This window comes from Dermatophagoides pteronyssinus, unplaced genomic scaffold, assembly GCF_027571235.1.
Source record: "Dermatophagoides pteronyssinus isolate colony J.1.1.1.1 unplaced genomic scaffold, Derpt_VIB-CSIC_2022.12 sq0019, whole genome shotgun sequence".
NCBI classification, from domain to species: Eukaryota; Metazoa; Arthropoda; class Arachnida; order Sarcoptiformes; family Pyroglyphidae; genus Dermatophagoides; species Dermatophagoides pteronyssinus.
In genome coordinates this window covers 644,493-662,104 of record NW_027461543.1, presented here as the reverse complement: position 1 = coordinate 662,104, position 17,612 = coordinate 644,493, and the positions used below count along the sequence as shown (strand labels likewise).

General features: G+C 28.0%; 6 protein-coding genes, 1 long non-coding RNA gene and 1 other non-coding gene across 9 annotated transcripts; 4 read left to right on the top strand and 4 right to left on the bottom strand.

Moving 5' to 3' along the window:
• The first annotated feature begins 150 nt into the window (after window positions 1-150).
• Window positions 151-4,994, top strand: LOC113789083 (uncharacterized). Of its 2 annotated transcripts, XR_012846776.1 has the most exons (5): window positions 151-462; window positions 604-1,924; window positions 1,991-2,606; window positions 2,827-4,019; window positions 4,089-4,994. It is a non-coding gene; the product is annotated as an uncharacterized LOC113789083 (long non-coding RNA). The 2 variants fall into 2 exon arrangements; XR_012846775.1 differs by having other exon boundaries at window positions 1,991-4,019.
• LOC113789084 (anoctamin-10-like) lies at window positions 1,961-4,707 on the bottom strand. The gene is made up of 6 exons (XM_075822676.1): window positions 3,469-4,707; window positions 3,273-3,411; window positions 3,147-3,202; window positions 2,992-3,066; window positions 2,318-2,935; window positions 1,961-2,239 (listed from the first exon to the last, which is right to left on the bottom strand). The coding sequence occupies exons 1-6, from the start codon at window positions 4,705-4,707 to the stop codon at window positions 2,156-2,158; spliced, it is 2,211 nt and encodes a 736-aa protein (XP_075678791.1). The 3' UTR covers window positions 1,961-2,155.
• Window positions 4,995-5,265: 271 nt separating the features above from the next.
• Window positions 5,266-9,633, bottom strand: LOC113789086 (uncharacterized). Its single transcript, XM_075822674.1, is given in 11 exon segments — window positions 5,266-5,793; window positions 5,866-5,984; window positions 6,044-6,154; window positions 6,222-7,290; window positions 7,368-7,583; window positions 7,644-7,895; window positions 7,974-8,353; window positions 8,410-8,665; window positions 8,667-8,915; window positions 8,978-9,172; window positions 9,315-9,633. Coding segments are annotated over 11 exon segments (3,255 nt in total). The 5' UTR covers window positions 9,345-9,633; the 3' UTR covers window positions 5,266-5,415.
• A 144-nt stretch (window positions 9,634-9,777) lies between these two features.
• LOC142645709 (vacuolar protein sorting-associated protein 26C) lies at window positions 9,778-11,112 on the top strand. Its single transcript, XM_075822677.1, has 3 exons — window positions 9,778-9,963; window positions 10,029-10,172; window positions 10,236-11,112. The coding sequence occupies exons 1-3, from the start codon at window positions 9,913-9,915 to the stop codon at window positions 10,992-10,994; spliced, it is 954 nt and encodes a 317-aa protein (XP_075678792.1). The 5' UTR covers window positions 9,778-9,912; the 3' UTR covers window positions 10,995-11,112.
• On the bottom strand, window positions 10,995-12,727 carry LOC113789088 (uncharacterized). Its single transcript, XM_027338575.2, is given in 3 exon segments — window positions 10,995-11,698; window positions 11,701-11,753; window positions 11,822-12,727. Coding segments are annotated over 3 exon segments (933 nt in total). The 5' UTR covers window positions 12,145-12,727; the 3' UTR covers window positions 10,995-11,141.
• A 198-nt stretch (window positions 12,728-12,925) lies between these two features.
• iPLA2-VIA (calcium-independent phospholipase A2 VIA) lies at window positions 12,926-15,757 on the bottom strand. Its single transcript, XM_075822675.1, has 2 exons — window positions 13,388-15,757; window positions 12,926-13,318 (listed from the first exon to the last, which is right to left on the bottom strand). Exons 1-2 carry the CDS (start codon window positions 15,593-15,595, stop codon window positions 12,926-12,928), a joined length of 2,601 nt encoding a protein of 866 aa, XP_075678790.1. The 5' UTR covers window positions 15,596-15,757.
• A 361-nt stretch (window positions 15,758-16,118) lies between these two features.
• On the top strand, window positions 16,119-16,209 carry TRNAM-CAU (transfer RNA methionine (anticodon CAU)). The gene is given in 2 exon segments: window positions 16,119-16,155; window positions 16,174-16,209. It is a non-coding gene; the product is annotated as a tRNA-Met (tRNA).
• A 148-nt stretch (window positions 16,210-16,357) lies between these two features.
• On the top strand, window positions 16,358-17,593 carry LOC113789087 (mitochondrial carrier homolog 2-like). The gene has a single exon (XM_027338574.2). The coding sequence runs from the start codon at window positions 16,563-16,565 to the stop codon at window positions 17,583-17,585; it is 1,023 nt and encodes a 340-aa protein (XP_027194375.2). The 5' UTR covers window positions 16,358-16,562; the 3' UTR covers window positions 17,586-17,593.
• Window positions 17,594-17,612: the final 19 nt, after the last annotated feature.

Here is a 17,612-nt window from a genome sequence, read left to right as displayed (position 1 = left end):
TTTAATTGAAAAAAAATTGATTTTTTAAAAAAATGAAATCGATTTGATCAATGATCATCAAGGATTATTAATCGATAACTAATCAATATTTATTTCTTTGTGTAATTGATTGCCTGAAAGCAAAAAAGTTTTTTTGAAAAAATTGAAAAAATTTCAATTTTCAAATCAACCAAATGGCTAAATACACACACACACCTACTCATAATGGTGTTGAAATAGACTTGTTGTTGTCCATTTCATTTTCAGTAGTAATTTTTTCTTTTCCAATTTCGAGCTTGTTAAAAAACGATATTATCATCATCATCATCATCATCATCGATATGAAATCATCGCCATCAAGTCGCCAAAAGAAATATTTATTTATTGTATCAACATTTGTTTATTAAAAACCATTGATCAGGTCGTGTGTCGACGATAATGATTATGATGATGATTATGATGATGATCATCTTGATGATGATGGTAAACAGTAATTTTTTTTTCTCTCTTCGTTCCCCTATTTCCACTCACACACATTACTCCGAAAATATTTAAAGAATGTTTTTAATTTTTTTCTGGCTTGTTTCGATGATTTATTCATTTCTTTTTTTTTTCATTAAAAAGAAATTTATCCAAACGAAACGAAAAAACAAGATTTACGACACCCGGGTTTTTGGCCAAATTTCTTTTCTGTCGATGATGATGTTACCTTTTTTTTCGATGATGATGATGATGATCAAATAGTCATTATCATCTACCACAATATGGTAACAAAACACAACAATATCATGGCCTATTATCATCATCTTCAACATGGCCATGTTACACACACACCATGATTATCATTATCATCATCAACATTGAATTGAATTGAATGAATGAAAATTCATGAAAACAGATTGTGAAAAAAAAACAAACCCGGTAACAAAACAAAACCAAAATGATGATGATGATGATAATAGAGTAGGAGGAGGTGTGTGGATGGTTTGTTTGTTTGTTTGTTTGAAAATTTTGTCCAAATCATCATCATCATCATCATCCGATAATCATTATATAAGAAACGAAAAAAATTTGGTCATGATCTTATCCATCAAATGATTGTTTACAATATTTTTTATCATCTTGTGATCATATTTAAACAAAACGACGTTTCGAAGTCGAAATAGTTTCGAACGAATAAAAACGTTCGAAATAAAGGGGGCAAATAACGTTCGAAATGAGAAGAAAAAAAAAGATCATCAGATTTTTCTGTTGCCATCATCAATTCAATTCGATGTCCATCATTATTCGACAACAACAAACATTATCCATCATTAACGAATTAGGCGTGCATTAATTTTTTTTTTTGATATTTATTATTTCCTTTTAGTTTACTTTATTCATTCATCATCATTGAGGATTGTTGAACGACAACATTGATGATGATAATGATTAACAAAACGATGATGGTGCCTGGCTAAAATAATTTCTTTCATCATCATCATCATCATCAGCATCATCATCATTATTCAGGTGATGTTTTGGTTTTGTTTGGTTGGCGAAAGACTAATTACTTGTACGGCAAACCGATATAAAGTTGATAAAAATAAAACAAGAAACAAAAAAATCAAATCATCCCGAAAAATACTTAAGATGATTACAAATCATGTTTGTTTTTTTTCCTTTTTGATGTTTGACCAAAACCAAACTGACCAACCAATCTGTCATCATCATCATCGATTAATAATGATGAACATGTCACAAATTGAATGTTTTTTTTTTTGTTTTTGTTGATTCGATGATGATGATGATCAGAAACAAAAACAATAGAAAACCAGTTTACAACATGCAGTTTGTGTGTGTGTTTGCATAATGACATCATTGATCATTATGGATTGAATTTGGAATGATAATCAATTGGCCACCCTGGTTGGTTGATTCTTCATCATCATTTTCCATCAACATGGTAAGTTCATTAATAGATTATATTTTTGTTGAACAATTGAATTCTTAATCGATTCATTTTATTTAGGAAAAGGGAAAAAAATAAATTATACAACCATAACGTAATGATAATAACCGAAGAAGAAGAAGAAGATGATGATTGAATAGTGATGTCAAAAAATAAATCACACGATTATTCGTGACCATTTCTTTTTCAGCATAATCATCATCATTAACATGTGGATCATGTGGATTACGTCGATGATGATGATGATGATGATGGAATATTGATTGGAAATATGATCGGAATTAGCCATTTTATCAATAATAATATATGCTGATTGAAAAAATTGAAAATCAGAAAAATAAGAAAAAAGTTTTTTTAAACCTCGGTCGCCATCTATCGGTAACTAACCTCAATAATAACGGCAAAAATAATACGATATTCGGAATGTTCCATCAATGATGATGATGAAAAAAGACAACCAAATTGTTGTTGTTGTCCATTGTCGATGGCCATTAATGCACAATTCGAAATAATTGCAATAATACCCAAAAATTCAAGAACATTTTTCCAAACACCAATTGTTATTGTTGGTGATTGTCGATGACGATTATGATGATTACGATGATGACGATGACGACTAATAATAATTGTATCAATAAATGGTCGTTGATAAACAAAACAAAGTTTAAATGCATCCGTACGTATTTCAATAAGATTATTTAAAAATGCACATAATGATGCTAATGGAAATATTGTTGCAAATAACATTATATAACCATATTGTATAATGATTTCCAGATAATCATCAAATGTTGTATGATAACCATACATACATGATTCTAATTCACCTTTTGATAATTCATTTTCGGTTGTTTCATTATTACCATCGTTATCTTTATTTTTCCCATTATTATTAGATTTAGATGATGAAAGCCATGCAAGTAATATTGATTCTTTTATAAATGGCCATAATGTTTCATTAAGATTACCAATTACTTGTCGTGTGATTAATTGTGCTGCTAATTGCTAAATGATTATTGATTAATCAGAAGTAAATTCAAATCCAAAACAAACAAACAAACCTCTTTTAATTTATTCATATCAGTCAAATAGAATGCAATATAAAATAATGGTAAATATGAATTAAGAAATTGAAACTGGAAAATTGAAATGTAAAAAGGAAGTTTTGAAAAAAAATTATTATGAAATTTTCCCAGAAAAAACATTCATAACATACCAGAAAAAGTTTAACAATAAGTTGATTTTCTTTACGTTCGAAATTTTGATGTTTTTCTGCCATCCCCACCCCCAAAACAAAACAAAATATTAAAAATATCAAATGAAATCAATCAAATCGAAATACCTTTTTCATTAAGCCATATAACAATTAAATAGTAAAAATAATTGATAACATTCAATATTAATGCAAATATTATTTTCGGTATAATACCGGTCCACATTGGATAATGTAATCGTTCGATTAATTCTTCATCCCACCATGTCTGAAAAAAAAATTCAAATCAAATTCATTATTTGTGGATAAAAAATCAATCACTTACCTGAAAGATAAATATTTTAAACATAACTGTAAATGTTAAAATTAAACAAAATCCTATAATTGGAAATGTAAAACAATATTGAAATATTTTTTCAATCAATTCAATAAATTGATTATGATTATTATCATCATTTCTACGTTCACTTTTATCATCATCATTGTTATCATCAGTTTTTGGCCATTCAGGTATGAATCGAATCCATCGTTTAGTCAATCGATGACAATTAGATTGCCAACGATTTAACCATAATGTTGACCAAAATATATTGAATACAGGAAATAAAAATGAAATAATACAATGAAAATATTGCCAATTCAAATCGATCATATTGAATAATGAAATTGAAGGTAAATAATCAACCAGATATGGAAATAAAACAATAAATATCCCGTATAACATTGGATAAACAAGATATTCAGTATAGAAACCGATAAATGCAAAATATATTGCAATACGAATACCAAAATATGAACAAATTTGATCTAATGGTTGTTGATAGAAAAATTTTGCTACCCAATTCATTTTCAATTGATCCAGATCTTGTTCATGATGTAAGGCAAATAATTGATCAATAATTTGATTTGTTTGTAATAATTTATCAATAATCAAATCATTTTCAGCCATATACAATGCAAGTTTATCATCTACATTTTCATTATCATTACGTTGATGGAATCGCCAATTGCTTAATAAATCAATTAAAATTGTTTGTCTTTGCAGTGAAGAAAATATATTTGTAAATGGAAAATATCGATAATGTTGATCATCATCATTGGATTTTTTGGATAATCGATTCTTTTTTTCAATATATTTTTCAAAAAATTGATTCGTTCCACCAATATATAATGCATATTGATATCGATGATGTTTACGCAGTTCAATCATAATACCAGGAAAATCCAAACGAAGATGTATCATTAGATTATTGATTAATTCAATGTTCAAATCATCATCATTATCATTGGTGGAATGTTGTTGTTGCTGTTTGAATGTAATAATCAAATCATATTTATCAACAATATCGGATTTATTTTCATTACGATAGAAAAGATTTGTACATGATTCACGTAATTGATCACGATTTTTATCAAAATCAAAATTTTTTTGTAACCATTGTCGTATTATTAATGAACTATTATTACCGGATGATAATTTTTCATTACCATCATCATCATCATCATCATCATTGATATGATTATTTATTGCATCATTCGTTATGAATTCTTTGCTGTCATTCATATTTTTTATTTTCTCTCTCTCAAAAAACACACTCAAAGAAAAAAAGATTCAATTTAAGAATGATGCTGATGATTTTTCTTATGTTACAACTTTCGAAATTGGTAAAGAGCCAGTTTTTTTTTGTTTTGTTTTATTCGGTTCAGCATCACTTCACACCACACACACACACACACACACACGAAGACAACATTCGAATTCGTCCGTTCGGATATTATCATAAGCCGGGTATATTAAAAAAAAAAGAGCGACAATAAAATAACCAATAAAAAAATGTAAATAACAAACGATGAGAATAGCAAACAACATTGAATTACCGAAAAAAAAATGCTTCGGCGCATATTATTTTATGACCAATTTCGATCCAACAATTTGGACCAAAAAAAAAAAACAACAGCAGCAATAAAAATTGTCTCATTTATTACTCAATTTCTTTAAAAAAATAAGCAATGTTTTTTTATTTATTTCAATCCAGAAAAAAAAATAAAATAATGATACAAAAGCGAGGGTATTTTATTCATCAAATTTTATATTAGAAATGTGAAAAAGACAGAGAAAACAGGAACCATCGAATTGATTTTGGATGAAAGATTATTGTTATCATATCATATCATATAAATAATACATGACGACGATGACAAAAAATTGTTTGTTTTTTTTCGGTTAAAATACGATATCTGAGATGAATCTATGAATAAACCAAATAGAATTTCATCGATATTTGAATGATGATGATGATGATGATGATGTTGATGAAGACGACGACGACTTTGTACGATGATTATGATGAAAATTATTATGATGATGACCATGATGGTTCGATGTGGATGATGATGATGATGAATGAAATCGATTTGATTTTGTCGAATTATAATGATATTTGTTGTTATTGTTATTATTATTATGATGATGATTTTTGTCTGATTTAAATTTTTTACCACCAAAACCATTATTTCCAGAATTATAATAATGTTTATTATCACCATTATTATTACCATATTTTAATTGTTGTATCTTTTGAAATGGATTAATACCATTGATTGTTGATGCATTTTTAAATGGATCAATTTTATTACGAACTTTAATCGTCTATTGAGAAGAATGGTTGAAATAAATGAAAATTAGTAAAACAAAACAAACAAAACGAAATCAAAAACTCACTTTTCCTTGATCAAATTCTTCATTATACAAATCATTATCATCATCAGCATTGACATTATGTTGTTTATTATCGAGCATAGATTTTTGTAGAATCGAAACACCACCATTCCAAGATTTAACTAATCAATAAATCACAAATCAGTAAAAACATTGATGGCTAAAAGAAAAATCAACCTACCTTCACCATACCCGTTTGAAACATTTTTCAGTAAAACATCAAGAACATTTGATTTAGATGATGATGATGATGATTCGGTTTTCAATCGTTTATGTTCATTTAATGTTCGATCTGATTAGAAAAGAGAATTTTGTTAAAAATATTCAAATCGAAAAAAAAACAACATTTTGTTAATTACCTATACCATTTTCCATTTCCAATGTTTCTTTGGTTCGTTCAACCCAATTCAATTCCATATCATCATCATCATCATTATCGTCATCTACATTCTGGTCATCATCTTTATGTTTACGTTTTCGTGATTTTTCTTTCTTTCGTTTTTTCTTTTTCTTCAATGATAATTTACTATTATCATTGATCATCAAAGTTTGCTGTTGTTTTGATGAAACTATTTCGGCAGTGTTTTCATTATCATTTAAATTTCTATCACTTTCAGTTCGATTAGAAGAATCTTCTGTAACACTATTACTATTGGAACTATTATTTTGGGCATTGATTTCATCACTACTACTACTATTATTGGCAGTAGTTTTACTAATTCTCCAATTAGTATTGATTGATTCAATTCGATTTTTCAATTTTAACATTTCAGCGGCAGGATTTTCCGTAATTCTCGATGATGATGATGATGATTTGGGTGGTGATATTTGTGTAGCCGCAACAACTTTCCATGAATTGGTTGTTGCTTTTACTTTGATTGCAATTTTTGGTTCTTTTGTTTCTTTCGTTGAAGATAAAACTGTTGTCGACGATGATGATTGACTTGGTTGTTTTAGCAAAGATATTCCATCTTTATTATTACTATTATTACCGGAATGGCCAGATTTATCTTTAGGGCTTATTGTAACAGTTGGTTTAGAAGTATTAAGTCTAATTACTGTTGATGTTGCTGTTATTTTTGGTTGTTTATTATTCTGTGATGACGATTCGGCATCATTTTGATTATCATCATCATCATACGGTACAAGACCATTGTTAATCTTATTCGTATTCAATTTAACCAAATGATTAGCTGTTGGTGTTGATTGTTGCTTATTATCACTTGTTTTGGTTATCGATTGTGTATTTGATTTTTGTAAATGTACAGATGTTTTCAATGGTGATTGATTGGTTGTATGAAGTTGAAATTTAAAATTCGAATTAAATATACCGTTATTAGATAATTTTTGAGGCGATTGATTATTGTTGATTATATCACATTTTTGATTTGAGGCAGAATTTGACATTTTCATTGAATTATCACTCATCTAATATTGATAATTAAAAATTCAATTAAGATTTTTATAAAACAACAACAACAACAACAACAAAAAATGAACATTACCTTTCGTATTGAATTTTCTGAATTTTGTCTTATATAAAACAATATATAGGCTTTTTGATGTAAAACTTCATTCAAACCAACCTGTGAAACATGATTATCATCCATACGATACCAACAATTATTTGAATTACGAACAAAACAATAATAATGACCCGAATTACATGTTTGACCATGATGTATTAAAACCGAAATTAATTTATACATTAATGGTGGACCCTGGATTTAAAATGAACACACCAATGAATTCTTTTTACTTTGAAGGCAAAAACTACATACCTTCTCTGACATATATGGCCGTAAATTTAATGTTTCAGGATAGGAAACAAATTTTACCAATTTATTTGTATATGTACGATTTGAATCAAAACGTTTCAATTGGAATGTTGCAACATTTGGTGCACGATAAACGGTAAATTGTTTTTTTGCAACAACAGATTTTTTACATTTTAAACATTTATATGCATTTTCATTACGTAAAAATTCTGGATTAACAAAATTTTGTAATGCTTGTTCCAAACTTGATACATTCTGTTATATATATGGGATAAGGCAAACAAAACAATTAAAAAACCCCAAATAATTGTTTTTTTTTTTGAATATTTTTACCTGTATATCGAGCATAAAATCCATAAAATAATCATATGTATTACTTTCAGCTTTACATTGTGTACATGAAACTTGACTACGATGATAACCACCAAATATATGATTAATGGCAGTAGTTGCTTTTGTAAGGTGATCAGATTTCATAACCAAACCAGGTAGACCATATTGTTTTTCATGACAAGTTAAACATGAACGCCACATTTTATCAATAACATAACGTAAAAATTCATGTGCATCTTCTTGTCGACCGAATGTAAAATGTGAAGCAATCGATTTTAAACGATGACAAATATAATTTGGCTGGATGACAGGTATTTTACTCATTAATGCTGCCGATATATGTTTATACATAACACATATCATACAGAATGATGCTTGACCTGAAAAATTGATTTCATTAAAAAAAAAATTCAATCAAAATCAAATCAATACTTACATAATGAAATATGTTCATCATGATGTGTAATTAGAAAATTAACTAAAGGTGGACAATATGTAAGTGATTGTAAAACTGAATTAACAAAACAAGTGTTGCCTAAATTTTGCAGACCCGAACCAATTGATGATATTTTACGCCATTCCATTAAAATTTTTTCCCGTGGAAATAGTATACGTTTTGGTTCACCCATTTCATTATCATTATCATTTGAGCAATTTTTTCTTGGTGATGTTGTTGTTGTCGATTTGTGATTTGGAAGTAAATTTTCGATGACTACCAGATTCAGATGAGCTGCCATTCGTTTGAAATCGATCGGCTTGTGTTGATGTAAGTACAGTATATTTTTTCTTTAATTTTTCAATCGATGTTGAATAATCATCATCCTGATCATCATCTGATTTTTCATCTTTATCATTAACATTATCATTGATAAAATCTTTTTCCGATTTGAAATCAATTTTATTATTTAAAAACGATGATATTTGTGGACAAATATTTGCAACCTAATTCGAATAATGGAATTTGTTTCTTTCAAAAAACAAGAAAACTTTAAATTCATTCTTACCTGAACATTGTTATGAAATAGTATTGAACCTTGATTCTGATGATTCGAATGATGATGATGATTATTATTGGAAATATTTTTAACATTATTTCCCGTATCGAATGATGTTTTATTTATACCATCGATCATTGCCATGATGATTAAAGATGATAGTGTTGATTGTAGAAACTTTTTTGTTGTTGTTGTTGAAAAATCCTATAAATTCAATTAGAAAATTCTTTTTTTATCATCCTCTTATATTTTACATAAGTTGATATAGATTCTTTTGACAAAAATGAAATGAAAATTTGGTTGATAAGGCAAAATAAAAATGCTGAAAATAAATAAAATTTTTTACATTCGAAATCGAAAAAAAAATCGGCCGCATAAACACAACACACACACATAAACAAACACGTGTTGACGTTCGTTATTTTTTTTTTTGTTTCGAACGTTTTTCGAAATACAGAATCGATGATAGAAAATTTGTTCCAGGAACAATCAGAATGGCAGTGTTTTTTTTTTATACCGATGCGGCGAAAGGCGGCGGATATTAATTCCGAAAAAAAAACAAAAACAAAAAAAAAAACAACAAAAATTTTTTTGGTGAAACCACCAACCAACCAACCACACACAACTTTGTATTGAAAAAATGCTGCTGCTGTTTGTGGTGGTGCATAACCCCCGCATCACACATAATAAAAATATGGCGTGCTCTTCGGTGGTTTTTTGTTTTTTTTTCTCGCTTTTCTTTTCTCGTTATACATTGGTGTTTTCCCGAGAAATTTTCTCAAATAAAGTTTTAAATTTTTTTCCCGGGAAATTTTTCCTTCGTCTGTTATTTTTTTCTGTTGTTGCCGATTTTGTTTTCTGGAACTTGACCAGCTGTTTTGCTTCGGGCGTTTTTTTTCTTGAAGAATTTTTTTTTTTCAAAAAGTTTATTTTTCTTTTCGATTATGGAATTAGACATTCGATTAAAACGATCGAATAAAGTTTATACTGAAGGCGTATGTTTCAAAAACGATAATGATGTTTTGTTTTATTTGAATTTTGAATTTTTTTTTTAAATCAGGAAAGCCTAATTGGTGTCATTGTGATTGATTCAAAATCCGATTCCAAACATGAAGGAATTTCATTAAGTGTTGATGCAACCGTACAAATGCAATTAAGTACGAAAAATGTTGGCATTTTTGAAGCTTTTTATAATTCGGCCAAGGTATCCCAAAATTATCATGTTTGATGATCAAAATTAATTAGTTTTTTTTCCTAAATTAAAAAGCCAATCACATTGATAAATCAATTTGTTGAAATTTCGAAAAATGGCCGATTACCATCAGGCAAAACAGAAATACCTTTCGAAGTTTTATTGAAACCAAAACTGAATCGTCAACTTTATGAAACATATCATGGTGTATTTATAACCATACAATATCTACTAAAATGTGAATTAAAACGACCAATGTTAAATAAAGATATACAAAAAGTTATTGAATTTTTTATCGAATATAATCGACCAAATAATGAAATTTCATCATCAATAAAAAATCTAATCAGTTTTGGACGAACAACTGGTACAAAGTCATTAAATTTTCAATTAACACCTGAATCAATACAAAATGTAAGGGATAAAAATCGTGTACCAAAATTTCGTATTAAAGGTCTTATCGATTCAACTATTTGCTATATTGGTGAACCATTTACCGGCGAATTAATTATTGAACATTGTGAACAATTAATCAAAAGTATTGAATTACAATTAGTACGTATTGAAACATGTGGTTGTGCTGAAGGTTATGCATGTGAAATAACCGAAATACAAAATATACAAATTGGTGATGGTGATATTGGTCGTTTGGTTCCATTACCAATTTATATGATATTTCCACGTTTGTTTGCCTGTCCAACATTGATAACAAATAATTTTAAAATTGAATTTGAAATTAAAATTGTAATCATACTGGATGATAATCATATTATAACTGAAAATATTCCAATCAAAATTATTCGTTATTCACAATTAGAATTACAAAAAAAGTAATGTTTATTATAAATTTTTTAATCAAGAAATTGTTAAAAACCAAATAAAAAAAACGGAAAAAAAAGAAACAAAAACAAATTTCATTGCAAATCGATCCGAATCAATCATGGGATATTGATGAAAGACGACTAGATGATAGTATCGATATCACAATCGATTATTTGTTGTTATCGATGTTGTTGTTAATGATGTTTGCCAAATAATCAATAAAAATAAACCAATAAATATTAGACATAATGCTAGCAAAAGAATCCATTCGGCAAATGATGAAAATGATGATAATAATGATAAACGTAAAAATGATTTTGTATTCGAACCGAAAAAATCATTCGTTAAAAAATTTAAATATCTAGTTCGTACACGTTTGACTAATGGTCGTTGATTTCGTAATAATTTCGAACCACTAGATGATGATGATAATGTTAATGATGTTGCCAATGTTGATGATGATGATAATATTTTATCTTTACTAGTTGGACTATATTGATCATTAATTTGATTATCATTATCATCATCATTATCAATATTCAATGTAAGATGTTGATGATTTGAACATTGATCACCACAATTTTTATTCAAATTGGAAAATTGTTTTTGTTGATTTGTTGTTGCTGTTGTTGTCGAAGATGATGATGATGATGTATTTGTCGTAATAAATCGTCTTGTTAATGATTCTTCTTGTTCTTTTTGTAAACGTTCTTTTCCAAACGTTTTAATTGTATTGCTTTAAATGCTGACCAAATACGTTTCTGTTCGGATCTATTCGATTTAATAATGATAAACATGAAAAATCAAAACATCAAAATGACAAAAACAAAAAAACTTACCTTAATTGATTTAAACGATTTAAAAGATCTGTTCTGGATGGATTATTTGCCGATAGTTTTGTTAACATTACTTCTAATTGTTCACAATTTTTTATCACATATTTAATACGTTGTTGAATGATAAATTCAGTTTTTGAAATTTTTGCTTTATCAATTTTTTCAATCATCATTGAATTGGTTGACATTGATAGATATATTGATTTTTCTAAAAATGGAAAATATGATTCATGTATTTGATCTAAAATTAAAAATGATTTATTGATAATTGTATCAATATGATGACAAATATTATCATCACTGCTGTTGTTGATGTTTGGATCCATTTTTGTTTGTTCAATGTTTTTCTCGTTTAATCAAATGATGATTGACAAAATTGAATCAATGAATAAATGTTTTTTAGCCAAATAACAAACACACGTAAACACAACGTAATAACAACAACAGAAACGTTTCCTTTTTTTTCTATCCGGTTTTGCTCAACCAAAACAGTAAAGAATTTGTTTTATGACAATTTTTTGAAATGGGCAAATATACACAGGTTGTTGTTGTATGTTGTGTGACAATAAACCGTTAGACACAATGTTTTTTTCCTTCTCTAATCCAATGTAGTTGATGATGATGACGATGATGGTTAACAAAATAAATAAAGTCTAATCATAGTCGATAAGCACACATACATACAAAATCAGCATTGAACAAACGTAATCAACATTTTATTCATCATCGTTGTTGTTTTTTTCTCCCCCTGCATTCAATTCGATATAATTGGATTTACATTGACATCAAACAAACAAACAAACAATGATGATGATGATAAAATTATTTGAATAGATTTTATATTCACATTTGATTATAATTATTATTTTAATTAGAATTTAATTACAAATCATCATTACATTCCTTGTTTTGTGCTCAATCTCTCGCAATATTGAACACGAAACACAAAAAAAATAGAAATGCGCAGAATCTGTTCGAAAACAAAACAAAAAAAAAACATTCGAAAAAAGATCATTTTTTTTAAATTTGTAATTTTTTTTTTGTAATGGAATTCATTAATTTGACAGATTAATTTTTGACGATTTATGATGATGATGATGATTATGATTATTGTTCATTTAATAGAAAACTAATCAATGAACTCATATCATCATTATTCATATAAATATAAGCCATTGTTTCCCATAACATATTGATTAATTTTATATTATCCGATTCATCCATTTGAATATCTTCGGATATTGCTGGATTTAAACGAAAAAATGGTACATTAATCATTGAACACCATGATTGTGCACGATCAACAACCCGTCCATTAGCTAATGATGCTTGTTCAACTAATACTTTGATTAGATTTGGAAAATTTGTTGCAAAATTTGATAGACCAGAAAATGAAAATAATGGACTAAAATTTAATTTATCAATCGGTTTTGAAGGTATAAGACCAGTACCAATCGAAACAACAAGATCAATATCATAAATATTATCACATTTTTTATCCTTGAAATTTGGGAAAAAAAGAAGAAAAATCAAAATTGAATTTCGTTTTCACAATTGATCATCACTTACAAAAAATTCTGTCGAACGATTATGAAATTGTATTTCATGTAAAAGATCCATAGTTGGATTATTTGCAATCAAACCACCATCAAGATATGATTCAAATTGTGAAAAATATGTTGGAGCGGCACCGGTTGCACGTGCAACTTTCCATAATAATTCATTATTATCAACATCATTATCATCATCAGATTTTTTATCATTTAATAAATCCAAACTGCTTGGATAATTACGAAAAAATTTTGCTGTAGGTGGAAAATTATCAACAATTGTTGCTGGTATTAATAATTTTGGTTGATCAAATTCATTCATTCGTCGTTCTAAACCAAGATATTTTTGTAAAAATTTTTCAAATGTATCCGAACAATATGGTCGATAACGTATAAATAATTTATCTTTAAGTAAAAAATAAATATTACGACATTGTTTAGCTGAATAACCAGTGGTAAGTAATAATGCTAATATACCACCGGTACTTGTACCGGCAATCCAATCAAATAAATCGATAATACGTTTTCCAGTTACCAATTCTAGATGACATAATATTTGTATCAGAATTAAACCACGTATACCACCACCATCCATTGATAATAATTTAATTTTTTTACGTTTTTGTGAAGAATTTTTCTCATCACTATTATCACCATCAACAGTATTATCTTTATCGATATCCATATCTGAATGAAGATTTTGTTCTAAATTATTTTTAATAACATCACCAAGAAGAATACGATCAAATAATGGTTGATTACGTATGAATGGATTATCTGGTGGTACACCATTATAATGAAAACCTTGACCACAACCTTCATTACAATTTTTTGTTGTCGATGATGTTGTTGTTGTTGATGAACATCTTCGTGCACAAACTGAATGTAAAATATAAAGAATTGTATCTTTTGCTGGTGATTGTTGACTTGTTGCAGCCAGATGACGTGCTGTATGACCACTTGAATTTTTTAAATCAACTTGTGCACCAAATACAATCAATGCCTGTACAATAGTTGTATTATTAGCTTTGATTGAAACATGAAGTGGTGTATTACCATTAGCACCTGAAGCATTAACATCAGCACCATGTCCCAACAATGATATTGTACAATTCAAATCTGACCGAGCAACCATATGATGTAATGCAGTATCACCATGAAAATTTCTTGCATTCAAATTACAATTACGTTCAACTAACATTTCAATTACTTCGGAACTTTTACACCAATGTAATGGTGTACCACCATTTTTCATATCATTTACATTCAACATATTGATTAAACGATCATTATTCATATTATCAGATGATGGACTTTCATCACGTGATGTTGGTGTTGATGATGATGATAATGAATCTCGTCCTTGTTTTCCATCATTATTATTATTATTATTATTATTATCCTGTATGGAAGCGCCATTAACATCGGCACCATTTTTTAATAATTCTTTTACACAAGCAGGTTTATCATTTGAACATGCAAGATAAAGTGGTGCAAAATTTTCACGATTTTTTACATTAATAATTTCCATCAATATATCATTACTTAAATTCATTCGAATTGTTTGACATAATAATGATACAATTTGACCATTACTTTGTTGTGCAGCAATATGTAAAAGATTATTACCAAAATTATCGACTAAAGTGAAATTTATTTCAACATTTGGTATTGCAAATATTGTCTGTAAAATATTTAAACGTTGTTGTTCAATGGCAATCTGTAAACATGTTTTACCATCATTTTTATCTTGTTGATTTAATAATTCATTAATTTTCTGAATATTATCTTTATATTCATTTGGTAATTGACGAAAATAATCAATATAACCAAAATTTGAACAAATATGTGCCATATTTTGTGTTGGATTCATATTGATATATTTACATAATTCTTGTAATGATGATATAGATAAAATATTTGGAAATCTATTTACAAATATTGGCAATTTATCTTTTAAACGTAAAAAATATATTTGTGCTTCATCACTTTTTAATGATCGATATAAACTGAATGCTGTACGTAATGTTGAATTTTCACGATGTAATAACATTTCATATTGTTGTTGATTTTTATTATTACAATATGAATAAAGAATTAATGTTTCTTCTCTTGCCATTATATCATAATGATTATAATCTTCAATTTTAACTTCAACAACTGAATATGGTTCTAATGCAAATACTTTCGTTAAGAATTGATTAGCCAATGATAAAAATGATGACATGATTGATAATTAATTAATTAACTTTTTTTAAATTTCACAAAATTAAAACAAAAACAAAATCTCAATTTTTGAAAACAATAACGAGTATTTTCGTATAACGGTTGTACCTTTTATTCGATTTATTCGATCAATCGATCGATCGATTGCATCAAAAAAAAAAAGGAAAAATTTTTCCCTTTAAATAAATAAAAACATTCATATGACAGTTATCCACCCCAAACACACAAAATGATAATCGATTGTCGTCATCGATTGTTTCCCAAAAAGATTCATTCATTCATTCGATTTTTTTTTTTTTTTTTTTTTTGGCTCCAAAATTTTCCCTTGATTCTTAATATATTATGTAAAACTTGTAAATGAAATTTTTTTTTTAACAATTCACCAAAAGAAACAATGATGAATGAATGACATGGTATTTGGCGTTTTGTAAAAATTTTGTAATTTTTTTTGGTTAAAATTATTAATTTGGTTCCCTGTTAATAAGGATTGCCTCAGACTGCCCAATTGGGCGTTCAAGAAGTCTGCCTCGGTAGCGCAGTAGGCAGCGCGTCAGTCTCATAATCAAAAAAATATAAGCAATCTGAAGGTCGTGAGTTCGAGCCTCACCCGGGGCATCCCAATTATTTTTTTTTTATTGCAATTTTTTTTGAACAGAATTTCTTTTTATCATCATCACTTATCTCATAAAATTACATAAAATCCAAACAAATCAATATGGTGGTATCTAAATTACATCAACATTATGTAATTAATTCATTGAAATTTTCGAATTTGAGTTATTCAAAATACAATGTGTATGTATGATATCGCGATACAATCGATAATTGATTTTGTTACAGAAAAAAAAGCAAGCTGATCATCTGACTGATAAAATAATCCAAATGATTATTGAAAATTACTTGGTTTTTCGTGAATTATCGTTATTTCATTTCACTGTCACAATATAATCAACCAACCGAAAAAACAAATGGCCTCTATTCAACCACGAATTGATATCGATGATGATGATGAAGAAGAATCTGTGTTTGAAACAATCGAACGATTGCTCAATACACCGGTTCTTAATTCATATGCTGTTGTTGGTGATATTCTACCACGTCCTGGTTTAATAACACATCCGGTAATGTATATGGGAACATTGGTTAGAATCGGTTATGAACCAATGCCACCAAAATTAACTAAATCAATATTTGGACGTACTCAATTACAATTACCCGGATTTTTTACCTATATGAAATATATTGCACAAATTGATGGTTTTTGGGGCTGTTATCGTGGTCTAAAATATAATATCATCTATTCGATTATCTATCAATTTACATCGATCAATGTTGATCGTTATCAAAAAGCTAATTATTATCCTGAACTTCGAATCGAAGATGCAAAATATATTGATACAAATCATTTGGCACGTAGTATAGTCTGTGATTCGATGACCAGGATAGTTTCATTATCAGTTGCCTATCCAATTCATTTGATTATGATTCGATCGATGGCACAATTTATTGGTCGTGAAACATATTATGATACACTATCAGGTGCTATTTCAGATATTTATGAAACCAGTGGTCTTCTTGGTTTCTATGCTGGATTTGCACCATATGTAATTGGTGAATGTGTTTTCATATTTCTTGAATCATCATTAATGTATACATTACGCGAAAAATTTGAACAATTTGGTATTACCAAATCAAATTCATCATTTATAACGAATACATTCGTTAATATTATTGCACGAACATTAGTATATCCATTTAAAGTTGTATCAACCGTTATGGCATGTAATGGTCATAATTGTCGTTCATTAGCTGCATCTGCATATACAGCACCTGAACATTTAAATTGGTTAGAATGTTGGCAAACATTATGGTCACGTGGTGAAATTAAACGTGGTTCATCAATTTGGTGGCGTTATCAACCAATAACATCATCATTAATGTTTCCAATGCAACCAATTATTCGTATGCCTAATCATTTAAAAGGATTTTGAAGTGAAAATTAAAAAAAACAATGCAAA

What these genes read in the sequence shown, in the direction of transcription:
- LOC113789084 (XM_075822676.1), bottom strand. Translation starts at nt 4,707, where the DNA reads ATGAATGACAGCAAAGAATTCATAACGAATGATGCAATAAATAATCAT. An exon ending in TTAAAATATTTATCTTTCAG is followed by an intron (nt 3,412 to 3,468) that starts GTAAGTGATTGA and finishes TTTTTTTTTCAG; the next exon opens with ACATGGTGGGATGAAGAATT. An exon ending in ATATGAATAAATTAAAAGAG is followed by an intron (nt 2,936 to 2,991) that starts GTTTGTTTGTTT and finishes ATAATCATTTAG; the next exon opens with CAATTAGCAGCACAATTAAT.
- LOC142645709 (XM_075822677.1), top strand. Translation starts at nt 9,913, where the DNA reads ATGGAATTAGACATTCGATTAAAACGATCGAATAAAGTTTATACTGAA. An exon ending in ATAAAGTTTATACTGAAGGC is followed by an intron (nt 9,964 to 10,028) that starts GTATGTTTCAAA and finishes TTTTTAAATCAG; the next exon opens with GAAAGCCTAATTGGTGTCAT. An exon ending in CTTTTTATAATTCGGCCAAG is followed by an intron (nt 10,173 to 10,235) that starts GTATCCCAAAAT and finishes TAAATTAAAAAG; the next exon opens with CCAATCACATTGATAAATCA.
- iPLA2-VIA (XM_075822675.1), bottom strand. Translation starts at nt 15,595, where the DNA reads ATGTCATCATTTTTATCATTGGCTAATCAATTCTTAACGAAAGTATTT. An exon ending in ATCGTTCGACAGAATTTTTT is followed by an intron (nt 13,319 to 13,387) that starts GTAAGTGATGAT and finishes CCAAATTTCAAG; the next exon opens with GATAAAAAATGTGATAATAT.
- LOC113789087 (XM_027338574.2), top strand. Translation starts at nt 16,563, where the DNA reads ATGGCCTCTATTCAACCACGAATTGATATCGATGATGATGATGAAGAA.